General features: G+C 45.5%; 1 protein-coding gene across 1 annotated transcript in view; it reads right to left on the minus strand.

The window, feature by feature from the left end:
* Window positions 1-25,171, minus strand: part of LOC147632976 (uncharacterized) — a 55,907-nt gene extending 30,736 nt beyond the window's left edge. Inside the window, exons 1-5 of the mRNA XM_086805976.1 lie at window positions 24,762-25,171; window positions 24,389-24,518; window positions 24,199-24,310; window positions 24,032-24,107; window positions 23,869-23,957 (exon numbers count right to left, since the gene is read on the minus strand). Of these exons, the coding sequence (XP_086662102.1) occupies window positions 23,869-23,957; window positions 24,032-24,107; window positions 24,199-24,310; window positions 24,389-24,518; window positions 24,762-24,999 (645 nt within the window). The 5' untranslated portion in view covers window positions 25,000-25,171. The remainder of the gene's footprint in view (window positions 1-23,868; window positions 23,958-24,031; window positions 24,108-24,198; window positions 24,311-24,388; window positions 24,519-24,761) is intronic.
* Between the last annotated feature and the right edge of the window lie 2,347 nt (window positions 25,172-27,518).

Here is a 27,518-nt window from a genome sequence, read left to right on the forward strand (position 1 = left end):
AGTGCGAGCCGGAGCCATGATCTCCTCATAGAGCATAGAATAGATGTCTCTCTCCTCTTGAGGAATGTCGGGAATCTCCTTGCACTTCATGGTATCAATCTTATCTGGATTCACTTGGCGAGGCTCAATGGGATGACCCTTTTGTTCTAGCAATCGGAGATTGCAATGACAAAAGACAAGCCTCTCCAATTGTGCTATGAAGAGTCTATTTCTCTTTTTCGTGTGAAAAAGGGCCCATGTACTCCAGTTCCTCTCACAAGGCCCTCAACTGCAATCCTGGGAGAGAACTCTCAATGCAATCCGTCTCTACATTGTACAAAAAAGAATGTTAAGTTAGAGTCAAAAAGAGAGTAGCATTTGAATGTAGATTTTGAAAGAATAGGAGACAAAGATACAAGATTCAAGAACCTTACCAAGTTGGGTGTCCCAATACCGTATTTCTCCCACCAAGACACTGGCTCCAACTGTGTCTCCCTGAGCAATGCAGTAGCTCGCCCAAACATATGGCTACCGTTGCGGTAAATGAGAAGCTCATCCTCGAGCTTTCTCATAAGCTGTATATCACCTCCCACTCCCACCAACTTGGTTATGTACTCGATCCATCCTGACTCTAGCTGGTATTGCTCCTCATTCCTCCAAAGGGGATGCAAAATGTGAGCAACAGCATGGATTGGCCTATGAAACCAATCCCAACGCCGATTCCAGATCTCCTTAATATCTTGAACTCTACATGTGACATACATAAGAGATCAAGATTTATAAAATAACTTATAGGAAGACTCAAGAGAAAGACTCAAAGACTGAAGTTAAAGCCCAAGGGTGAGCACCTGTCACGCGACAAGGTAGTGAAATCATTGAGAGCTTCACCAATTCTGTCCATGAACTCATAAAGCAGCCCAATGATATGATGGGGAGAAACCTGAATTAGGGTTTAGAGATCATTCATGGGAGACATACACAGAGAAGCAAGGGAGAGAGAGAGAGAGAGTTGTGGGGATAAGTCAACTCATGAAAAACATGAGTGTGTGACTCCCCTATCACACATGTATATTGCACTAGTACACATAGTGCACTTAGTACATTAAATGTACTAAGTGTACTATGTACTATAACTTATGGGCTTGTACACACTATAAGGGTGGGCATAACGCCTTTACCCCAACAACCTCCCACTTAAAGGCAAAGTGCCCTTAAGTAAAGGAAAAGAAAAAAATCAGCATGTACATGATAATATACAAGGCCATATCAAGGCTGAAAATGGCCTCATCCAATGCCCATCAAGTGTCTGCAATGAGCAAACCGCTCCGGAGGCAAACTCTTCGTCAACAGATCAGCCGGGTTGTCATCCGTGTGAATCTTAACAAGCTGAATTTGCTTGTTCTCTATCACCTCTCTGATGAAGTGATACTTCACATCCACATGCTTCGTCTTTGCATGAAAGACAGGGTTCTTTGCCAACTGGATGGCACTCTGACTGTCACAATGCAACAATGGAATATCCCCTGTATAGCCCAAGTCAACCACTAACCGAGATAGCCATAATGCCTCCTTGCAAGCCTCTGTGGCTGCAATATACTCGGCCTCTGTAGTAGATAAGGCAATGCACTTCTTCATCCTGGATATCCATGACACAGCACCTCCTGTGAATGTAAACACATAACCGGTAGTAGACTTCCGGTTATCTGGATGACCGGCATAATCCGAATCCGTGTAACCATGCACTAATGCATCCTGTTTGCCAAAGCAAATGCACAAATCCTGTGTGCCCTTCAGGTATCTCATGACACCTTTCACTGCTTCCCAATGCTTCTTGCCAGGGTTGGCCATGTATCTAGAAACCACTCCCACTGCAAATGCAATGTCCGGCCTAGTAGCAACCATGGCATACATGAGACTGCCACAAGCTGAAGCATACGGAATCTTGGCCATATCAGCCCTGTCTCTATCTGACTGTGGGCTGTCCATAGCACTGAGTTTCACATATGGAGGCAAAGGAGTACTAGCTTTCTTCCCCCCGTCCATATTGAACCTCTGCAAGACTTTGCCAATGTATTCCTTCTGAGACAAATACAACACATGCTGATTTCTGTCCCGAAGTATCCGCATACCCAAGATGTGATTTGCATCACCCAGATCCTTCATATCAAAGGTCTCATGCAGCCTCTTCTTCAAAGCATCCATCTCTTTACGAGATTTCCCGGCAATCAACATACAAGCAGTGATCTATGTCACTTCTCCTGAATTTCTGTGATTTCATGAATGTATCAAATTTATGATACCATTCTCGTGGTGCCTGTTTGAGCCCATAAAGACTCTTTTTCAGCTTGCATACAAGCTTCTCCTTTCCACTTACTGCATAACCCTCTGGCTGCTGCATATATATCTCCTCATGGAGATCACCGTGAAGAAAAGCAGTCTTCACATCCATCTGAATCAAGTCCAGATCATCATGCGCAACCAAAGCCAATACAGCTCTAAGTGTGGTCATTTTGACCACTGGAGAGAAGATCTCATCAAAGTCCACACCATATTCCTGCTTGAAGCCCTTAGCCACTAACCTGGCTTTGTATCTTGGCTTTGCATCTGATGCAACTTTGAGCCTGTATACCCACTTGCATGGCAAAACCTTCTTGCCTGCAGGCAAAGGCATTAACTTCCATGTTCCATTTTTATGCAGAGAATCCATCTCTGACTTCATGGCACGCTCCCATAGAGCTTTGTCTGCCCTCTGTAAAGCCTCTTTGTAACATGAGGGCTCCCCACAGTCAGTAAGCATCAAGTAGTCAACCCCTGGAACAAACCTGTCAGGGGCTCTGGAGGGTCTTGTGGACCTCCGTACCCAATGACCATCATTTGCAGGTTGCTGTCCAGCCTGCATATCACCCATTGGTGGCTCCTGTTCCATGCCATAAGGCTGAAAAATCATGCCCGGTATCTCCTCCAACTGTGGTATATCCATAGGGATATCTTCTGCCATATCTGGCTGTCCATTTGGACCATTTTCAGCACCATTTAAGGGCTGGTTTTGCTGCTGTAATGGCTGATTTACAGCCCTTGGTTGTTGTCCATGATGTCCATCATCATCAAAGATGACTCTGCCAGGCTCCTGTTGCCTTGCAGGCTCCTTATACATGCATGTTTCATCAAAAATGACATCATTGCTGCGTATGATCTTTCTATTCATGGGATCCCAAAGTCTATACCCCATTTCACCTCTGTCACCATATCCTAGGAATATGCATTTGTGAGACTTGGGATCAAGTTTGGTGCGCATTTCCCTGCGTATGTGCACGTACGCAACGCAACCAAACACTCTCAAGTGCTTGTATGACGGAGGCTTCCCTGTCCATACTTCTTCTGGCACTTTCCCACCAAGCCTCGTGTTAGGTGACCTGTTTATAAGGTGAACGGCTGTCATAACAGCTTCAGCCCAAAAACCATGAGGTAATGCAGCATGTGACAACATAGAACGGACCTTCTCCTGAATGGTCCTGTTCATCCTCTCTGCTGTCCCGTTTTGTGGAGGATCATAAGGAGTAGAGAGCTCCCTCTTGATGCCTTTAGCATCACAAAAGTCCTGAAACTGTTTGGACATGTACTCTCCACCATTATCGGAACGCAAAGCCTTCAGTGTTTTGCCAGTTTGATTCTCAACAAGAGCAACAAACTTCTCAAACACTGAGAATGTATCACTCTTCAAACGAAGAGGATAAACCCACACCTTGCGTGTGGCATCATCAATGAAAGACACAAAGTATTTTGCCCCTCCCAAAGAAAGCTGAGGCATCTCACATACATCTGTATGCACAAGCTCTAACTGAGCATCTTTTTGTCCAAGAGCTTTCTTGTGGGGGCACTGTAGTTGCCTACCATATATACAATGCTCACAAAACTGAAAACTTGAAAACTTTAGAGAAGGCAAGTAACCCAAACGAGACAATTGCTCCATTCCCTTGACACTCATGTGTCCCAACCGGCTATGCCACATAGAAATTTCCGGCAGCTCGGTTGCATTTACATTAGCATGGTGACAAACACCTGCATGCATGAAATAAAGAGTGTCCACCTTAGAGCCTCTGGCAACAACCAGTGAGCCCTTACTAATCTTCCACTTTCCACTACCAAATGTGGTAACATAATCAGCATCATCAAGCTGTCCAGTAGAAAGCAGATTCTTCTTGATCTCAGGCACATGCCTGACATCATGGAGCATAAGCTGTGAGCCATCTGAAAATACAAGCCTTACATCACCTCTGCCAAGAATTTTACATGCATGGTTATCACCCAAATAAACCACTCCTTCATTGCCAGCAGTGTACCTGACAAACAAGTCTCTGCAACCTGTGACATGAAAGGAGGCACCTGAATCAATGATCCATGAGTGCATACCATGACCACCTGTAAGAAGTGAATGGGCATCAAGTGAAGACGTAAAGAGGACCTCATCCTCACTGCCACCTGCATGTGACACATTGATTTCTTCGATCTTGACTCCACTTTTGCCCTTTGGCTTTACATCTTTGGCTTCATCCTTCTCTTTGTCTTTGCCTTTTCCCTTTTCTTTCTGATCATTTTTCCATTTGTAGCATTGCTTTTTAATGTGTCCCTTCTTGCCACAATAATGGCATTCCAAATCCTTTTTGGAGCGAGACTTGCTCCTTCCCCTTTCTTGGCTTTTCCCCCTTTGCTGGGATCTCCCACGTGCATTCATTGCATTGGACTTTCCAACAGAGTTGTTCTTCCTGTTCATCTCTTCTTGAAGAAGAGCACCCTCAACATCTGCATATGACAGCATAGCATGCGAATTACTAGTGGCTGTCCTGAATGTGTCCCAACTCTCTGGCAAAGTGCATAACAAAAAAGTGGCTTTGAACTCATCGTCCATTGCCAACTTTTGATTTATAACCTGGCTGACAATACCATTAAACTCATTGAGATGGGCTGTCATAGAAGCCCCTTCCTTCATCTGAAGGCCTATGAGTTTCTTCAACCAATACACTTTGCTTGAGGCACTTTGTTGGGCATACAAGTCCTGCAATCTCATCCACATTCCCCAAGCTGTCTTCTCTTCACGAATGCTGAAAAGTAATGAGTCTGACACAGACAACATGATAGTAGATCTTGCCAGCTCATCCATATCTTCCCACTCTTCAGCAGTAAGAGAAGCGGGCATAACACCCCTTTCTTTGATAGGCTTGTGCTGCTTTTTCTGAAGCAACACATTGTAGCACTGGGTTTGCCAAATGTCATAATTCTGCGAGCCTTCAAGCTTCTTGATGTGAAGCAATGAAGAGCTCTCACCTGTGGTTGCCATAGCAAAATGCAACCTGTAATGCCTGACTCCCTGCAAATGTGCAAACACTGCACCAAAAGATGTGCAAATACTGCACCCAAAGCACACAAAGTGCTCACAAATGTTCTCCCAAGCTTTATCTCCCACTGCGGAAGCAAGAATGCAACTTTTCTCCCACTTTTTGTGATGAAAACACCAAAATCTGGTTGCTGCAGATTTTGGACAGCACCTTGAATGTGCTCTTTTGCCTCTCCAAAGTACTGTACAGCAGTACCAAGTGCTCACCAATGATGTACCAAACCTGTATCGGCAATTTCAGCAGCTGAAATTAAACCTTTTGATCACTCAAAACAATGTACAGCCATGCCAAAACATGCACAAAGCTGTGCCAAATCTGTACCAGCAGGTACAGTAGCAATAAATGCTCTCCTGGCTGTCCAAATGAGTGAAAATCAGATTTTTACAGTCACGAACACTGCATAAAACAGTTCCGAACAGAAATTGGGCAAAAGCCCCTTGACTGCAAGCTGATTTCTGAGGATTCAAGGCATAAATGTCTTGCCTGCTGCTTTGCCAAGCTCAACAAGCATACAAACTTGAAAAGCCCCTTGATTTGAGATCAATTTCTGATCATACATGGTACATTGACGCACGTAAAGGCATCCAGAGTGTTCACGATGCTTCCCCCTGGCCACATATACATCAAATACGTGAAAGCCCCTTGATTTACAGGCACATTGGGTGCTTGTAAGGCATCAGCACATTAACCACAGCATAAAATGCGATCGCCTGCATGCAAATCAACCAAATCGGCACAAAAGCCCCTTGATTTGCACTGCAATTTGCTGCAATTTTGCTGCAATTTTGTCCAAATGTGCGATTTCTCACATCATACAGCATGTATGAGTGCTTAATTGCACAATTACATCAAAAGCCCCAAATTTTGACATCCAATTTCCTGCAAATTGATCCTGATTTGACCAATTTCCTGCAAATTTATCCTGATTGTGACCAATGTCACCCAATTTTGCCAATTTTGCTCAAAAATTGAGCAATTGGGCACCTGTATTTGCTCAATTGATTTAATTGATAAGAAATTCGCAAAAAATTGAAGGCAAATACCTATGAAATTCTGAATTTCTCTGATTTGCAGGCGGGTTGATGAATTTGGTGCTGCTGCAGAAAGATTGTGCTGATGAAAAATCCTCACATGTGAGTATCTTCAAGCGTGGTGTAGAAGACTGCTGCAAGCGCTGCCCTTTGGCGAGCTTTGTCAGGGCGAGTGATGCGAACAATACCAGGTTGTTGCCTGTACTCCCAGCAGCGCACAGAACAATACCAGGTTGCTGCCAGATGGAAGCTTGCTGACGGGCGCCCCCTTCGCTAATGGTCGGGCGTTGATCACGATGTCACGGTGGTGGGCGTTTGCCTTCGCCTATCCGCCAGCTTTGCGTGAACCTGCAGCAGCACGGCGCCCGTCGCACGTCTAACGCCTTGTGGCCACCAAGGCTACACGCTCACCGCACCGTTTCTGCCGGCTCGTGTCAAGTAGTAAAAGCCTTCGCTTCACCCACTTGATGGACGCCCGCCGACTACCTGTAGGTGCAGTTGATGCGCTGGCTGCTGTTGTTGATGCGCTGGATTCTGCTGCGCTAACTGGGTGGCTGCGCCTCTTCACACACAGGCTGCTGAATGGGAAAGTTGCTGCCTGCCTGTGTCAAAGATTCGAAGGGCACCTGCCCTAAAACAGAAGCTGCAAGGTCGCCCTTCTCAACACCTACAGGCTCCGAATGAACCAGGCAAACCTCACTCTGGCTCTGATACCAGTTGATGGGGAGAAACCTGAATTAGGGTTTAGAGATCATTCATGGGAGACATACACAGAGAAGCAAGGGAGAGAGAGAGAGAGAGTTGTGGGGATAAGTCAACTCATGAAAAACATGAGTGTGTGACTCCCCTATCACACATGTATATTGCACTAGTACACATAGTGCACTTAGTACATTAAATGTACTAAGTGTACTATGTACTATAACTTATGGGCTTGTACACACTATAAGGGTGGGCATAACGCCTTTACCCCAACATGATACTCCCCTCCATGTCTGGAGCCGAAGGACACTATACATGGGCTGAAGTGCCTTCACAAGTCCCTCTGCATCCTACCACCAAGTATCTCTCATGACCATACGAGAGAATGCTATAGACTTGGGCTCATCCTTGTCCTCCCATGCTGTCCATTCACGACACACAATAGTGCGTAATAAGCCATGTCGCACTCTCACTAGTCTCTCCACCACAATAAACATATATGCAAACCGAGTTTTGGAGGGCTTTAGAAGCTCAAGATCACTATTGGCCCTGTACATGCTCAAAACCTTTGGCCTCTTTGTGACAAAGTTCACCATGGTAGATGCAGCTGAAAATACATGGCTCACCCAATCAAGCTTTCCCACATCCTCAATCATCAAGTCAAGGCTGTGTGCTGCACAAGGTGTCCACACAATCTTGGGGAACTCCTCCTCTAACATCCTCCCCATGGATACACAATTGGACCCATTGTCCGTGATCACCTACACAATGTTATCAGGCCCAATTTCATTGATTGCCTGGCGCATGTGGGACATAATGAACTCCCCTGTAACCACTATCCCTGGCACCGATGCATCTATTACACGAATGAACATTGTGCCTTTGCAGGAGGACACAAGAATGTTGTACACATTTCTCTTCCGCACATCTGTCCATCCATCACAAAGCAAAGTACAACCATACTTTGCCCAAGTGGCCTTCAGAGGCTCCATCTCCATCTCCACAGCCAGTTGCTCCTTGCGAAGCTCAGTAGTGCGCAATGTCTCGTAGGAGGGGCCATCCCACTCACACCCAATGCAGGAGATAGCTCTCATTGCCTTCTTCCATCGAGGAGTCCTGACAATGTGAAAGGATAATCCACATTGAATAAACAACTTCATCAACTCCCTCGTTGCCTCTTTCATGGCAGCCTTTTGCATCCCTGCCTGCACATGTCCTTTCTTGAACACTGGAAGACTAGTTCTTTTGGCTCGAGGTGCCGAGCTAGAACCACCTGCAACCTCACCACTAGTATCGTCCTCTCTGATACTACGAGTCCTCTTGGAGACACTTTGACGTGCTTCAGGCTCTCCCAGACTGGGGATATCCTCAAGGGGGATACCTAGCTGCATGGCCTTCCAAGCCTTGAGGCTATCATAGATTTCTTGTGGCACATGCTTACATGGCCCGATGCCAAAACCCTTTGTTTGTGACAAATGTGCCTTCAGCCTGGTGACACTGCCATGGTGCTTATCAGCACAAAAGTTGCATTTCCACTTTCCGGAGCCTGAGCCACCATATCTAGACTCGAAGGTGACATTGCTCCAAAGAGAATCACCTGTTCGAGGCATCCTACAAGGCGGGGATAAATGCAGATTGTTGGCCCTGCAAGTGCGACATAGAACATAAACTAATCTCATTATATGATTCATGATTTTAACTGTCATCTTGGCCAACAATAGAGCAAGGGGAAGAGAACGTAGATAGCCCTAGAAGTTAGGCCTCAATAGAGCAAGGGTGGACCGTGGAAGATATGCCATAAATATTGATGGAAGAGAAAAAAGTGTGCTGCTTTGTGAGTTGTGCAGAGAAAACCAACATAAAGCTAAACATGACATTACCCCTTTGGAAGATCTCCACAAGGCCCAAGGACACCAAGGAGCAGGCAGGCTGACACGACTCACGAGCGATGGCAAGCTGGCACACAAATCGGCAAAAAGTCACATGCAGCCGCCACTGGGAAACGCGAACAAAAGTGCGCCGTACGTATGAAACGATTCGTTTTTTAGGTTTTTAAAATATGCATGATGAAAAAAATGCGTTTCGAAACATTTCGTACGTTTCGAACCTGTACGAAACGCGTTTCTATGCAACTGTGGAGGCGAAGAAGATCTAACCTGATAATCTGGTGGTTGTCTTCATGAGAGAGCTAGAGAAAAGGGGACTGCAAACTATAGTGAAGGAATGGGAGACAGTCCATGAGGAGCCCATATCCTGAGAACCAAGTGGAAACTCGGGCATACCATACTCCACGGTGCCCTTGAGTGCTAGCTGTCTCAAGGACTCCAGGGCAAGCCTCGAGTACCTGTGGGGATCCATGTGACCGATGCGATGGAAGTATGTGAATGTCTGGAAGAGTTTATCCACTACCATCGGGGCTGCAACGAACTCTATCTAGATAATCTGGTGTGGGACTGATGGTTTGCTACGGATCATACCAGAGAACATCATGACCTAGGGCCTCTCTACTCGCTGCCCCAATCCTCATCGGGATGAGATTTGCCATGGACATGTCAAAATACGCAGCGGAGATGATAACCAAATCTGAGACCACAAGAGCAAGTAGAGTGCAGAAAATAGACAGCACAAGAGAAGGAGAGAGATAGGCGTGTAACTCTTCTCTATACACAAGATCCCGAAGATGAAAACAAGATACAATGGTGTGGGGGCCATGGGGCCATTTTATATGGCCCCATACATGCAATCGGCCTGTTGAAAAGACAGCCGACTGGGCCTACATGTCCACGGCCAGCCCCATCCACCAGTCGGCCAGCTGTGCACAATCGGCCAGAATGCAAAACCCAATCTCGCCTAGCAGCCTCCGCAGCCACACAACCTCGCAAGCAGCCCGGTACTCTGCCTCTGTCGAAGATAGGACAATAGTCGGCTGCCTCTTACTGCTCCAAGAAACTGCTCCTGAGCCGAGGGTAAAGCTGTAACCTGAAGTAGATCTCCTCATGTCTGGATCTCCTCCCCAATCTGAGTCACTCCAACCTTGGAGTCTTGACTCCATCCCCTCCTATGTAAAAGAGTCCTAGATCCTTCGTACTCTGCAGATAATGCAAGATCCGCAATCCTGCGTCCCAATGAGACTTCAATGGCATCTACATAAAAGAGCTCAATAGCCCCACGGAGAAGCTCAAGTCCAATCTAGTGTTCAGCAACCAGATCAATGAACCAACCAACTTCCGATACTGCGAGGCATCAACTAGCTCACAAGGATCATTAACAGTTAACTTTGTATTTGGGTCCATCGGCGAAGTAATAGACTTGCAGTTCTCCATCCCAAAGGCCTCAATATCTTCTGAGACAAATACAACACATGCTGATTTCTGTCCCGAAGTATCCGCATACCCAAAATGTGATTTGCATCACCCAAATCCTTCATATCAAAGGTTTGATGCAGCCTCTTCTTCAAGGCATCCATCTCTTTACGAGCTTTCCCGGCAATCAACATATCATCAACATACAAGATGAGGATCAATAGACTGCCATCCAAAGCTTTCTTGGTGTATAAGCAGTGATCTATGTCACTTCTCCTGAAATCTTGGGATTTCATGAATGTATCAAATTTATGATACCATTCCCTTGGTGCCTGTTTGAGCCCATAAAGACTCTTTTTCAACTTGCATACAAGCTTCTCCTTTCCATTCACTGCATAACCCTCTGGCTGTTGCATATATATCTCCTCATGGAGATCACCGTGAAGAAAAGCAGTCTTCACATCCATCTGAATCAAATCCAGATCATCATGAGCAACCAAAGCTAATACAGCTCTAAGTGTGGTCATTTTGACCATTGGAGAGAAGATCTCATCAAAGTCCACACCATATTCCTGCTTGAAGCCCTTAGCCACTAACCTGGCTTTGTATCTTGGCTTTGCATCTGGTGCAACTTTGAGCCTGTAAACCCACTTGCAAGGCAAAACCTTCTTGCCTGTAGGCAAATGCACCAACTTCCATGTTCCATTTTTGTGCAGAGAATCCATCTCTGACTTCATAGCACGCTCCCAAAGAGCCTTGTCTGCTCTCTGTAAAGCCTCCTTATAACCTGAGGGCTCCCCACAGTCAGTGAGCATCAAGTAGTCAACCCCTGGAACAAACCTGTCAGGGGCTCTGGAGGGTCTTGTGGACCTCCGTACCCAATGACCATCATTTGCAGGTTGCTATCCAGCCTGCATATCACCTATTGGTGGCTCCTGTTCCATGCCATAAGGCTGAAATATCATGCCCGGTATTTCCTCTTAACTGTGGTATATCCAAAGGGATATCTTCTGCCATCTCTGGCTGTCCATTTGGACCATTTTCAGCACCATTTAAGGGCTGGTTTTGCTGCTGTAATGGCTGATTTACAGCCCTTGGTTGTTGTAAGAGAAAAGTGGCTTTGAACTCATCGTCCATTGCCAACTTTTGATTAATAACCTGGCTGACAATACCATTAAACTCATTTAGATGGGCTGTCATAGACGCCCCTTCCTTCATTTGAAAACCTTCTTCAACCAATACACTTTGCTTGAGGCACTTTGCTGGGCATACAAGTCCTGCAATCTTTGCCACATTCCCCAAGCTGTCTTCTCTTCACGAATGCTGAAAAGTAAAGTGTCTGACACAGACAACATGATAGTGGATCTTGCTAGCTCATCCATATCTTCCCATTCTTCAGCAGTAAGAGAAGCGGGCATTACACCCCTTTCTTTGATGGGCTTGTGCTGCTTCTTCTGGAGCAACACATTATAGCATTGGGTTTGCCAAGTGTCATAATTATGTGAGCCTTCAAGCTTCTTGATGTGAAGCAATGAAGAGCTCTCACCTATGGTTGCCATAGCAATATGCAACCTGTCTCGCAGTCAATGCCTGACTCCCTACAAGATGTGCAAACACTGCACCAAAGGCACACAAAGTGCTCACAGTTGTTCTCCCAAAGTTTATCTCCCATTGCGGAAGCACGAATGCAACTCTACTCCCACTGTATGTGATGAAATCACCAAAATCTGGTTGCTGCAGATTTAGGACAGCACCTTAAATGTGCTCTGTTCCCCTTCCAAAGTATTGTACAGCAGTACTAAGTGTTCACCAATGATGTACCAAACCTGTACCGGCAAGTACAGCAGCTGAAAATGAACCTTTTCCTCACTCAAATCAGTGTACAGCCATGTCAAAACTTGTACAAAGTTGTACCAAATCTATACCAGCAAGTACAGCAACAATAAATGCTCTCCTGGCTGTCCAAATGAGTGAAAATCAGACTTTTACAGTCCCGACCACTGCATACAACAGTCCCGAACAGAAATTGGGCAAAAGCCCCTTGACTGCAAGCTGATTTCTGAGGATTCAAGGCATAAAAGTCTTGCCTGCTGCTTTGCCAAGCTCAACAAGCATAAAATCTTGAAAAGCCCCTTGATTCAAGATCAATTTCTGATCATACATGGTACATTGATGCACATGAAGGCATCCAGAGTTTTTACAGTACTTCCCCCTGGCCACATATACATCCAATACATAAAAGCCCCTTGATTTACAGGCACATTGAGTGCTTGACAAGCATCAACACATTGCCGAAAGCATCAAATGTGAGTGCCTGCATGCAAATCAATCCAATTGGCACAAAAGCCCTTTGATTTGCACATCAATTTCCTGCAATTTTGCCCGAATGTGAGATTTCTCACATCATACAGCAAGTATGAATGCCCAATTGCACAATTACATCAAAAGCCCCAAATTTTGACATCCAATTTCCTGCAAATTGACTCTGATTGTGACCAATGTCACCCAATTTTGCCAATTTTGCTCAAAATTTGAGCAATTTGGACCTGTACCTGCTCAATTGATGATTGCACCTGCTCAATTGATGATTGGACATGCAAATTCCAAAACTGAAGCAAATACCTCAGGCAATTTTCTAATTTCTGTTGCAAAAAAAGGGGGGAGGCGTAAAATTTGATGACTCGTGTGAGATGTTGCTTCTGCTGCACGTACGGATGCTGCTTTGCTGAAGTGCTGACTCGTGATGATGCTGCTGCAGAAAATATGTAGATGAACTGCAGCTGGTTGGAGCTTCTATACACAGAAGCGTAAGTTGATTCGCCTATCTACATATGGTGCTGGAGGGGACAACGACGGGATGTTTTACTGAAGGCGACCAGTTCTGCACACAGGTTCGCTGCATCCGCCTTTGCGCACAAAAGAAGACGACGTAGAGTTTTATGCCGGAATAAAACTCTTCGACGACGGTACCGCCAGGCTGATGGTGATAATCGAGTTGCCGTCGCCCGCCTAGTGGCTAGCGCTACACACGACTGGGCCTGTTCGTTGACCGAAGAATGATGGTGAGCAAGTGATGAGCGAAGTGCATGTGGGCTGCTCGCCAGAGAACGCGTCCTGCCTTTTGCTCTTCACCATCGCTTCGTCTCCCATATCTGTAACCAAGACTAACTTGTCGACTCTTGAGCAAAGCTTAGCTGGACTTGCTTAACAGATAGCGTAGGGCAACACGCAGGGTTATCAGAAAACTGCCGAATTTGAATTTCTCAGTTTTAGTGCATTGGTCGCTGCTTGGTGGAGAGAAAATCGTGACCATTAGAGCTTGGAGTGCTCACTGCTTTGCTTTTTTGGCTCTGATATACCAGTTGATGAGTAGAATTTGAGTTAGGGTTTCATGTGAGAGACAAACACACACAGAGAAGGGAGAGAGAGAGAGAGAGTTGTGGGGATAAGTCAACTCATGAGATGAGTGTGTGACTCCCCTATCACACATGTATATTGCACTAGTACACATAGTGCACTTAGTACATTAAAAGTACTGAGGGTACTATGTACTATAACTTATGGGCTTGTACACACTACAAGGGTGGGCATAATGCCTTTACCCCAACAAAATATAAGCTTGCCAGATTTGGAGTCAAGCTTCCCCCTCTGCTTCTTCGGAATACGTACATACGCATCACTCCCAAAAACACGGAAGTGGGAGACATTAGGTTTTCTGCCAAAGTATGCCTCAAACGGAGTCATATTAGGTACTGAAGTCGTTGGAGACCGGTTGAGGGTATGGACAGTCGTTGCCACAGCCTCTCCCCAAAGTGGACGAGGAAGATCACGATGCTCCAGCATGGTCCTCGTCGCCATCTCCACAACAGTCTTGTTTTTGCGTTCTACAATTCCATTCTCTGAAGGCGATCCTGTATTGGCCAGTTCCCTCTTGATGCCATGGTCTGCACAAAATCTGAAAAAAACATTCGAAGAGAATTCACCCCCTTTGTCAGCCCTGAGAGTCTTTACCTGCAATCCAGACTCTTTTTCCACCAAATTGTGGAACCCCGATAACAATGAAATCAGCAAGGTCATATGACTCCAGCACAAACTCCATCATAACCTTCCAGATGCCGTAATTGTTCCCGTCCAACTGCCCACTGGGAACGTGGTTAGTGTTGGGATCTTCACATGCTTCTCAGCCATCTCTAACAAATCTGCCATCGCGGGGATGTAACTAAAAAAGGGTGGGTGGGTGGGAAAAAAAACTTTAAACCTGCAAGTGGCTGTCCAGCAACTCAGCTCGCCTTCCTCTTGCTTCTTCTCTTCCCGAACAGTCCCTAACAATCCACCAATCAGCAACGCAACAATCCCCCTCTTGCTCACAAAACTCCCAAGATCTTTCAAGAGCCTAGGGCTCTGATACCATGTCAAAATACGCAGCGGAGATGATAACCAAATCTGAGACCACAAGAGCAAGTAGAGTGCAGAAAATAGACAACACAAGAGAAGGAGAGAGATAGGCGTGTAACTCTTCTCTATACACAAGATCCCGAAGATGAAAACAAGATACAATGGTGTGGGGGCCATGGGGCCATTTTATATGGCCCCATACATGGAGTCGGCCTGTTGAAAAGGCAGCCCACTCGGCCTACATGTCCACGACCAGCCCCATCCACCAGTCGGCCAGCTGTGCACAGTCGGCCAGAATGCATGAGAGGTCGGGGACTAGAAGGGGCAGTCGGCCAGCGTCCAGAACCTCTGACAGTCAGCCAGTATCTGGATTAGCCAGGGTGCAGAAAACTACCTCCCACACCTGGTAAAAATAGGGAAAAATGGGGAAAAAATACAGGGAGTGAGGAAAAATGAGAAAACACCTAAAAAGGGCGGGCACACCCACAACAGAGGCCCTGGTGTCTGATAAAGACAGGAGATGACTTCTAACAAGACATTATCGTATCATTTTGGTCTCATACGCCCATTGGGTCTTTAGTAGATGTTTAATCTCTCTCTCTCTCTCTCTCTCTCTCTCTCTCTCTCTCTCTTTATCTTCTTGCTTTTCTTGATTGAGGTTCTGGGCTTTCTTGATTTTCTTGAGTTGGGTGGAGGTTACAAAGAAGCGTCGACTAGCTGAGACAAACAAGATTATGATGGCAACATTTGAGGAAGAGAAAAAACGGTAGTCCAAGAAATTAAATAAGAGTCATAGGACTTTCAATGGGAGCCTCTCCCAAAGAGGATGGACAAACTTATGGGGATAAGAGGGGACATCATTCACACATGTTGGTAGGGTGGGCAAACATCCGACTAGAGAGAGGCCACTCCTCTTAAAGTTCAAAGATGCACAAACACAAAAGGCCTTCCTGAACAGTAAGGGAAACTCAAAGGGATCACTCCCAAGGTCTTCCTTGGGGAAGATCTCACACCATTACAGCTTGAACAAAGGAAAATTGGCATGAAGCACGCAGGGCTAGACTTATTATCCTAGATCTGTGTCCTAAATAGGGGGGCCGGGTCTACAAGGTCACATGCAAGCTGAAAATGGCACTATGGAATTGCAATGGTACAATGTGGTCAGATGCAGGAGGTTTTGCTAAGACCTTCATTGGTAGAGATTTCATCTTCTACATTGAGACTTACCAGAGCCCAGAGAGAGGATTACCAGAAGTGTTTGGATATGTATGGGGGGGTCTGCCTATCGTGGAGACTCCGACCTATGGAGGCGTGAGGTTCCAGAGGGGTGGTTTTCCCTTTCAAGCCACACCTCCGAAATATACTATCAATGGTTAGAAAGGATGAGGAATCCAGGTATATGTGACCGAGGTTTGGAGATTGTGAGTTCCTATGTGTATCTTGGGGTCACCTTCACACGGCTACTTTACAGGATGAGGCCAGCTGTAGATGCCAAACTAACCAAAGGGTATGCAGCACTGGCTAGGTTGGAGAGTGTGTTTCCAGGCTCATTTCCAGGAACCAGCACGCTCATTTCCAGGAACCAGCACGAAAAGCTGGCTCTTTGACACTTTGGTGACTCCAGAAGCAATGTATGGTGCAGCCTTTTCGGGACCTGATCTAGGAGATGATGACTGGAGGAGAGTAGAGAGGCTTCAAGTGATGATGCACTCATGAATGATTAGGTGCAAACCATCAGTTCCACATTCCATTGTCCTGGCAGAGTTTGCAGCTACTCCCCTAGTGGTGGATTGCCTTTTTCAGACAGTTACCTACAGTCAGCGAGTGTACACATTGATCAGAGGCTCTAGAGGCTAGCACTTGAGTCCTCCCGATGGTTAACGGAGACCGGGAATAGAAAATCTTGGTATGCTAGGGTCACGCAGTGGTTTCTGGCACATGGATATCAGATTGACCCTCTCCCCCCCCTTCAATTACAGTCTTGACTTCCCGTTCCTTCCACTCACCCATCAAGATATTTAACACCTCATTCGCACTGATCTCACGAGGCTGGAAGACTGAAGTACATACTACATGGGTGGCTCCTCAGCAGCTGAGCACCAAAATGCAGTTGTACCAGGATCATTTTGTCCACCTCACAGAGGATGCCTTCATCCACAAACCCCAGTAGGTGCTCAGACACGTCACACGCGATGAGGATAGCTATGGGCCAGATTAGGGTTTCCTCATATCGCTTGCAGGCGGAGAATGGGAGAGCTATCAGGATTGATAGAGAGGAGAGGATCTGTCAATTGTGCTCACTAGAGGATTACCCTGATCAGAGATGTCTTGGACTATACCTCATGTGGCTCGGCCGACACAAAGACAGTTTGATGCATGCATCATAGAAACATGGACACGATGCCCCCAAACCTCTACCTCCCACTGCCCAGACCTCTATCACAAGCTTCTTTGCCCTTGTCAGGAGAGTAGTCTTAGACGACAACAAAAGGGGCCTCATCCACCACACAGGTCAAGCAACTATGATATGCAGCGGAAGTCTTTGTATCGGAAGATCTGTCACACAAATGCTCACACCGTCTTCTGTATCCTGAGTTTCGTGAGTTTAGCAATCCATTTCAATACTTCAAACTTTAAAAGATGAGAGAGAGAGAGATATGAGAACTGTACACCAGATTGGGTCCCGAATTACCCACTGAAGGGCTCCCTATCCCGATAACGAGATAGTATTTGCTTTATTTCTTTAGAGAGAATGACTGTGGACTGTAGATAAGCCAAACGCAAGATCTCGGAGGATCGGAGAGTGGCTGATCTGTACATTGCTGTAGAAACACCTCGATGACCTGATCTCGAGCCTATGCAATCTTCCCAAGGGCATGAGGAAGGGCTGCACACCTGAGGCTGAGAGAAGAATAAGGTGGACTGTTCTACACTATGTTAGAATGCTGTAAACACTTATGAATGCTGTGTTACCCTCACCAGATGACTGCTGCATGTATGGATGATGCACAGAAGGCTGGATGCTGATGCAAACTGTTGATTCAGGGCTGGAAACTGCTGCAAACTGTTGATTCAGGGCTGGAAACTGCTGTGGACAGAAACGCAGACCTGTAGGGAAGCTGCTGAACTGAAAACGCAGGTGTTCTGAGGCTGCTGGACAGAAACGCAGAGGATCTGATACTGCTGGACAGAAACGCAGGTGATCTGATGCTGGACAGATGCAGAAAACACTGGCTGAAACCTGGCGTTGAACTGGGGCTGATCTATATGCTGAATCAAGGCCTGAAGTGATGCTGAATGCAGGCTGATCGGATGCTGATAGCAGGCGCCTAGGGCTGATTGAAGCAAGGGGTTCTCAAGGGCTGGAGAAGCAAGCTTATGAGCTCCAAGGGCTGGATTAGTCTAGGGCTGAAGGCAAGGATGCTCCTAGGGCTGAGGAGGAGAGCTCTTAGCACAATGAAGACTGAATGAGAAACTAAGCTCTATGCAAGCCTATTTATACTAACTGGAGATTGGTCATTTAATAAAGTTTATATTTATAAATGCCCAATAATGCAAATAATGCTAAATAAATACAATTAAATATGGAAAAAATACCAGATAAATCCTAGTACATTCCCTAAGGCTTCTGGGATGTTCTAAATGATGCACAAGCATATGAATGCATATTATGCAAGATGCAGAGTGCTTTCTGATGCAAACCCTAAGGCTTCTACTGACTCTACATGCATGAATAATTCTCTCCAAGAGAATGGTAGACTCCTGACTGGTCGAGATGCTGGTCTTTCTACTAAGAACATCTGCTACTGGGTTATGCTGACCAGGGATGTACTTAATCATTCCTCCAACTTGTTGGAAGAGCTGACCCTGTCTAGTGTGCTGAGCACTCCACTGGGCACTTGGCATCGTCGGGAGCCACTTGAGTGCTTGGTGGTCTGTGGTGACTATGAGAACTGACTGCTGTTCTAGCTTGCTCTTGAAAGTCTTGGAAAGACAAGAGGGAAACTTGCTAGGAGGTTCTGCTAACTGTGGGATACTGGGTAGGAGATCATCCTTAAAAATGTCTGAATGAGAAAGGAGATCTGCTAACTGAGAGACTGAAGATGATGAGACAGCGGTTATTGATGAGATAGAAGCTGTCTGAGCATAAATTAATGCTCCTTCTGCTCCCTTGCATATAGCTCGTCGGGTCTGGAGATGAGAAATCATAGGAACGCCAAGAATGCTCCTATCCCCCCGAATCATGACAGGCTCAGGAAAACCTTTAGAGATAATAAAGGTGTCCTGCCCCCAATTGGGAATAGGTTCATACTGACGAAACCACTGGATTCCTAAGATCATGTCACATCCCAAAAGAGGAGAGACAATGAAATCTCGCTGGAATGAGGCCTTTTGAACTTGAAAAGAAAACTGTTGTGCCTTCTGAGAGATGTGGGTGCGGAGACCAGGTGTAAACCCGTCTACCTCCAAATGATAGGGCACTAAGGTACAGCTCATGTTGGTAGCCAACTGGGGAGAGATGGCATCCTTAGAACTGCCCATGTCAAAAAGGATTATGAACTGTTGGCCCTTGGCAGAGCCATAAGCTCGGATCAGGCTTTTCTGTGTGGTTGTTGCCTCACCCTCCTGCTTAGCATCAAGTACCACGGATGGCATGGAATGCATAGAAGGTAAGATCTGAACCGCATTGGTAGTAGCAGGCAGGTCTGGAGGAGCAGGGGATACTGCGGCAACTGTGGCAGAAGGCTCGTTGGAGGCTTGCTCCGCTTGTCTTTTTGGACAATCCTTCTTACCATGCCCAATGGTATGATAGAAAAAACATCTGTTTTTTGACTGATACTGTCTTTGCTCCTCTGGAGGAAGATAGCCTCCAGTGATGCCTGCTTGAGCCTTTTCCTCAGGGGTCTTCTTAGGCTTGGATTCCTTACCCCCTGAACTAGAGCTAGGACTATTGTCTGTCTTAGTGTCTTTAGAAGACGAATTACCCTTCCCCTATTGGGATTTGATACTGGACTGAGATGACTGCTTGGGCTTGCCTCCGTTCATCTTCATTTCTTCATTCTGAGCGAGAGTCAGAGCCCGGTCATAAGTACTTGGTTCAAAGTTACGAACTGTGAACCGAATGTTAGAGTCCAATCCACGAATGAATTGCTCCATCTTAGCCTGCTCAGATAACCCTAACTGATGTGCTAAAGTAATAACCTTACCGGAAAACTGAAGCACTGGGGATCCGTTCTGTCTGAGTCCATAGAACTCGTCTTTCAGACCGGTCATGTACTAGGGCGGGAGAAATCTGGTCTTCAGGTCATGGACAAAGATGTCCCAGTCAAAGGCTCTGACACCTGTGACCTAATCTGTATGAATACTAGACCAATGCTGCCACCAAGTGACTGCCTCACCAGTGAGATGGGGAACCGCTAAGTGGACTTTGTCTTGTGGGTCTGTGATCCTAGCTAATGGAAAATGAGCATTAAACTGATGAATAAATTGATTAACTGATGAATGATCACACTTACCATCATACTTACTGAAATTTGGTTGACTGTGAATGATGGTGGTTGATGCTGCTGCGGGCTGCTGGCTGGTGACACATATGACTGGGGAGACTGAGGAGAGCTGCTGATACCTCAAGCGTATGGCCTCCTTTTCCCGTTGGTGTTCGAGTAACATACGTTCTCGATCAAGCTCACATTGGTGTTCCCGAGCGGCGAGTTCAACCTGATGCCGGTCTTCGTTGATCCTGCGTTGGGCTTCCTCATAGTCCCATCTTTCTTCTTTTTCTCTTTTCCTTCGGGCCTCGTCCTCTCTCCTTTGTTGTTCCATCTGAAAGAAGAGGGAGATGTAGTCGGGTGCTGCTGGAGGTGTAGAAGGACGTGTTACTGCTGCCTCCAAGAGTTGGAGACGCTCCATGAGCAGCTGGTTCTGAGCTCTAAGAAGAGCTATGGTGTCTGCTGTAGGCGGAAGAACGAGGTCTCCTTCGGGGGAGACGTCTTCCGGCTGATGAGTACTCTCTCCTGTAGACAAGATGCTGAAGTCAGTGGTCGTGCCAGAACGCAATCTAACCATCCAAGGATGCCCCCACGCTAGGATACGGTGTGTGAGGACAATCTCGCTCTCATACCAATGTGATATGCAGCAGAAGTCTTTGTATTGGAAGATCCTGTCACACAAATGCTCACACCGTCTTTTGTATCCTGAGTTTCGTGAGTTTAGCAAATTTCAATACTTCAAACTTTAAAGAGATGAGAGAGAGAGAGATATGAGAACTGTACACCAGATTGGGTCCCGAATTACCCACTAAAGGGCCCCCTATCCTGATAACGAGATAGTATTTGCTTTATTTCTTTAGAGAGAATGACTGTGGACTGTAGATAAGCCAAACGCAAGATCTCGGAGGATCGGAGAGTGGCTGATCTGTACACTGCTGTAGAAACACCTCGATGACCTGATCTCGAGCCTATGCACTCTTCCCAAGGGCATGAGGAAGGGCTGCACACCTGAGGCTGAGAGAAGAAGAAGGTGGACTGTTCTACACTATGTTAGAATGCTGAAAACACTTATGAATGCTGTGTTACCCTCACCAGATGACTGCTGCATGTATGGATGATGCACAGAAGGCTGGATGCTGATGCAAATTGTTGATTCAGGGCTGGAACTGCTGCAAATTGTTGATTCAGGGCTGGAAACTACTGTGGACAGAAACGCAGACCTGTAGGGAAGCTGCTGAACTGAAAACGCAGGTGTTCTGAGGCTGCTGGACAGAAACGCAGAGGATCTGATACTGCTGGACAGAAACGCAGGTGATCTGATGCTGGACAGATGCAGAAAACACTGGCTGAAACCTGGCGTTGAACTGGGGCTGATCTATATGCTGAATCAAGGCCTGAAGTGATGCTGAATGCAGGCTGATTGGATGCATATAGCAGGCGCCTAGGGCTGACTGAAGCAAGGGGTTCTCAAGGGCTGGAGAAGCAAGCTTATGAGCTCCAAGGGCTGGATTAGTCTAGGGCTGAAGGCAAGGATGCTCCTAGGGCTGAGAAGGAGAGCTCTTAGCACAATGAAGACTGAATGAGAAACTAAGCTCTATGCAAGCCTACTTATACTAACTGGAGGTTGGTCATTTAATAAAGTTTATATTTATAAATGCCCAATAATGCAAATAATGCTAAATAAATACAATTAAATATGGAAAAAATACCAGATAAATCCTAGTAAATTCCCTAAGGCTTCTGGGATGTTCTAAATGATGCACAAGCATATGAATGCATATTATGCAAGATGCAGAGTGCTTTCTGATGCAAACCCTAAGGCTTCTACTGACTCTACATGCATGAATGATTCTCTCCAAGTGGGTTAAGGGACTTGACTGACTGATTGACCCGCTAAGGCTGAGGAATGACCTATGTAGCTCATGCTTGACTTATCCTGGACTGAGGATGTACAATGGGTCACGGCGTACGACAAATATCATCCTATTGGGTTCTAAAACTGTACAACTGTTGCACTTCTGATGATGAGCCATCTTGTCACCATGCACTCAGTGCAGAGTGCATGTGACAGCAACGCCTTCCAATAGTAGCAGCCCAGCCGCCCACACTCTGGTTCCCAGGAGTATCCATCGAGAGAGCATCCCGGATGCGGAGGGCCAGACCACCAAGACTGGTGAGACTAAGAGCACACTCCCCTCGTCAGTCTCAGATCCGGGAGAAACTCCACACACACTGCAATACTTTCCCACGGGAGGTGGATATTGAGGAGCTCCACATAGTTGTTGAGGAGGTTGGATTTCCACTCTCCAAGATGCCACCACCCCATGAGCCTCAGTCTCTCTCTAGTTGTACAGGCCATACCTCAGTTAGCCCCTACTTACTTGTATGCAGCTGATGATGTTAGTTTCAAGTTCTTTTTCATTTATGTTATTTACCAGGATCATTGTAACCCATGGATATACTTTGTAACATATTTTTGGTCTCATAGACACTAGTGGTCTTTTGAAGACATGAATATAAATTTCTTTCTTTCTTTCATTTTCTCTCTCTCACGTTTATTTTTTCATGTTTCCGACATGGATCATATGTAATCATTTTCAGTTAGTCTCATAGACCCTTTGGTTTTCCGTAGATGTGTAATACAATCTCTCTCTCTCTCTCTCTCTCTCTCTCTCTCTCTCTCTCTCAAAGGAGAATTATCTATGCTTTGTAACGAAATTTGGTCCCATTGTATCATATATGGCCCAAAGTAGACGATAATACCTAATCTAATCTGATCTCTCTCTCTCTCATGATTGGAACCTGAATTAGGCTGTGGCCAGGCTCATCAAACATTTGGATATTGGGCTCCAGCCACGAGGTATGGGATGGTGAGGTTGCGATGAGAGTGGTCGATGCAGGTGTAGTCTCAGTCTTTGGGGGTACTCTTGATGGAACTATGCTTGGGCAATGAGCATCCTAGCAACCCCTTCAGTTGGTCTTTCTTGATATGTTTGTGTATGATGGCGTCCGAGGGCTTTCATGGACTCAAACCGGCAACAAGTGCAGGTTGGTGAAACTGATAAACAAGGCAAAGGCTTGATTAAAAGCTCAAATCGCATTGTCATAAATTGAAAATATTGTGGACAATAGACCTTGGTTCCAAGCCTAGTGGGAATAGTTTCAGAGGCCAACATTTGATTCGATGTTGGGCCTTGACCTATCAACAAGAAGGACGTGAATTTATCCCCAACATCTCCGTTTTTTGTATAATTATGTAATGATCTGGTGCCACACATGACATGGTATCAAAGTGCAAATCATGTCTGTGTAGGTTAGTTTATTATTTATAATTTAAAAAATTCAGAATTCCCTTGAGAGGACACAACTTTGGCCCCTTGAGAATTCCCTTGAGAGGACACAACTTTGGCCCCCTCTTCTCTTTATCTTCCCTCTCTTACCTCACTTCAACTCTTGCTCTTCTCCTTGCTAAGTCTATTTACAGGCATCTTGGTGCAATGCATTGAGTACTTGTATTGAAGCACCAACATGGTGGAGAAGTTTCATATGTTGCACAGATAAAAGCAGTTTCACAAACCTCACTTATGGAATAGACTTCTGTGTTAAAGCCTATTTGTTCTCCGCTACTATTTGTGCCAAAGCCCTTTGGTTCTCCAAAATAAATACCTGCGTGACCACTGCAATGAGTAGAAAGCGTTTCTCTTGGACACTACTCTAGCAATTAAAAAGCATTACCGCACCTCCTGTGAGTTCTCGTATCACCATAATGTCTACTCCTTCTGCCACTTCGGGCTTCAGAGTCGAGGACTCCACAAGCTTGTCACATGCAATTCACCATCAGGTCAACAAATAAAAGTATACCCATGAATGTTGCATCTTACATATGAAGAAGCTCCGATCATAATACCTGTGGGAGCACTACTGCTGGTCTCAAATTTGCAAATACCCCCATGCCTGCCCGAAGCCCAAGCAGGCCACGTTCTGGACGCAAGTGTGGTTCATTGTTGTCCCATTTATACCTGCCCGAGGTTTCATTTTACCAAAAGGGTGCTGAAACCTGCCAGCACAATAAGATACAAAACATAATGCACCCGTACCCGCCAATGGCAGCAAGCAACACCGCGTCAGACTCCTTGCAAGCTGCTAAAGTGTCATCGGGAAGAGGAGTTCCAAGGGCATCAATTGCAGCTCCACCCAGCAGCTTCTCTTGGAACTGGAGTTCAATCCCTGATTGACGAACAAGGAAAGGCAACATTAACGATGCATAGAAAGACATGATCGAGATGCATTTCAACTGCTGATAGAAAACATGTAGCACTCACAAGCCATGAAATTTTGAGATACCAAATATCTACCTCCTCATGAACAAAGAGATTAGAAAGCTTAGGTGCTCTACCTCATAAGCTCTCATAAGCAATGACATTTGGGAACTTGAAAATCTACATCCTTTTACATGAAGAGGGCATATACCTTCTTGTGAGGCAATGCTTCGAAGCACGTCGAGGGTGACCTTAGTGATTTCTGGGCCAATGCCATCACCAGGGAGGATGGTGAGGCGGTAGCTGCCACCACCACCACGGCGAGGGGCTGCTGAGACCGCGGCCGCACGGGCGAGAGTCACTGTAGCAGAGCCTCGGAGATGGAGAGGAGAGGCACGTGCACAGCCCAGCGAGACAACGCCAACACCTGCAAGCATGCGAGCCTCCATGGCAGCCTTCCCAAGTTCTAAAGTTGGGTTTGGAGAGGGGGCGCCCTTGTATTCTGTGACTATGACTGAAGGATGTGGTCCTTTGTCCTGGGGTGCCTTCACTCAGGAGAAGGCGTGCTCGCCTGAGGCTCGTCTAAGACTGGTGGTGTGTTGAACTCCTCTCAATGCATATGAAACGAGCTTACTCTAACCATTACTAATTAGGCTTCCTCGATGGGAAATACCCCAATAGGTCCTTTATAAAAAGACTATGGTGGACTATATGTTTTTGTGGTAAGCTTGTACATCACACGGACTAGCAAGAATAATTTGGCTAAATAATTTTCTACCAATTTTACAACTATCAAGGGTGGTGCTTAGTTTGCAAGTGGCTTTACTTTTCAGTTTGGCAGGTTGTAAAACAATGACATCCTTCGATAAATAAGCAATTTGTCAACCCTCCAACCTAGCTGCTTACTAAACTAGACAAAGCTAGTGTCTCTAGAGATTGGAGGTCCTAGTTCAGTTAAAATATCAAGGGTGGTGCTTAGTTTGCAAGTGGCTTTACTTTTCAGTTTGGCAGGTTGTAAAACAGTGACATCCTTCGATAAATAAGCAATTTGTCAACCCTCCAACCTAGCTGCTTACTAAACTAGACAAAGCTAGTGTCTCTAGAGATTGGAGGTCCTAGTTCAGTTAAAATATTGAAGAAGGCCTAGCTATGTGAGGGCGATTTAACCTACAGCAAAGGGGTAGAAAAGAAGTGGGAAGAGAGGGGGGTGGAGGTGTTGTAGCCATTTTTGAAATGCATGTAGTGTGCAGTGAAGCGAAGGAGCTTTGCCACCTTTCTCTCTTTACTCATTGAAAAAACATTTAACCTAAAACAAAGGGGTAGAAAAGAAGCGGGAAGAGAGGGAGAAAGGGGCGGAGGTGTTGTAGCCAGTTTTGAAACGTGTGTAGCGTGCGGGGTGAAGAGAAGGGGTCTTGTCGTCTTTCTCTTTTTACGCCAAAAGAGAATGCCTTCCCCTTCCAACTTTTTGCCAAAAAAAAAAATGCATTGTCAATCCTTCGTCATATGTGGATGCTAGACAAGTTATGGGTGGCTAAGATTTGAGTAGCCAACCATTCATCCATACATGGTTATGTGGGCCATTATAAACGCACTTATGGACGACAACAACGAAGGCCCTTCTATGGTCTAAGCTACTTTTCACTTCACACTACATGGCTTCTTGCAAAGCCTAGTTCCCTTCCTCGTGAATCCTTCAACACAACTTTTTCCTAGACTTGCCTGTAGGCTTAGCTCATGCCTCTCGCTTACATAATGTGAAAAGCCCACCTCTCTCATTGGCTTCAAATCTTCTTACATGGGAGGGCTAAAAAGAGACGTGATTGCCATCAATTGATTAATCTTAGGCTACATTAATTGATCTTAGGTTGCATTTGTTGATAAGTACATATTAGATGAGACCTATGTTGCTTTGATCAATGATTTGATTTTTTATTAGCTTTCTTACATATCAATATGGATTAGGCTACCAATATCCAATACCACTTGATCTCTTGAAAACACCACCAACTAGTTGCACAAATTGATGATGAGGTCCTAGGCTATTGTTCCCTCAATATATAAGATTATAATTTCAAGCATCTAATTGCTCGATCAATTTTATATATATACTTAAGCAAAAAGAAATTGAGTAAATAGACAATTGAAATATTCTCAAAAGGAAATTGAACAAATCATAGAAAATGTAATGATAGTAAACTATTTTCAAAAAGTATGGTTATTTTCTTCAATTGTATGCCTTCATCAAGAGTGAAACAGAAGTGTGTATGTTTCAAAAAAAAAAGTAAAAAAGTTTCCTAAACGTGAGTGTGATATGATGTCTTTAATCCATCTCTCATTTTTTGCCACTAAAGTATTGTTCATGTCAAAAGACCTCTTGCCCAATAGCAAGGAATCATATGATAGTGGCCAAACCAGTTATCTTTTGGAAGTCCCATACCAAAAATGCCAAGAGGTGTGTTAATCCCTCTTATTTAAGCTCTTCCTCTACTGTCAATCCTCTAAGGTAGTCCTTCGCATGGCAATGGTTAATCTAGAAAGGTTGAACCACTCTCCTCTCCACTCTAGCACAATCACACTCTCAGCTATCAAACATGCACACTCAAAAGACTCCAAGCACACTCACATAGAGCTCACACACAAGCATGCACACTACACTCAAGCAAGCAAGAAGGTAAGAGCATAAGAGAAGAAGAAAGATTTGCACTTGAGAAATGATTGATTCTCCCCATTCACATTATCAAAAGTTGTATATGTACACAAGGGCTTTGCCTGGCTACCCAACTTAAGTGGGTGCCCATTGTCTATCTCTATTCATACATACAAGCCTTATGGATGAGCAATTTCTACTACATAATGTGAAATGTTCTTAGGCTAAAGGCGGGGATTTCCTACTTTATAAAAGTGTGAAAAATTCTCACACCCCCTGCCTAGTCTTGCTTCCATCCTCGGAAGTTGTGATGAATGACGG

This window comes from Cibotium barometz, chromosome 12, assembly GCF_041138505.1.
Source record: "Cibotium barometz isolate CiBa-2024 chromosome 12, ASM4113850v1, whole genome shotgun sequence".
In the NCBI taxonomy this organism is placed as follows: Eukaryota; Viridiplantae; Streptophyta; class Polypodiopsida; order Cyatheales; family Cibotiaceae; genus Cibotium; species Cibotium barometz.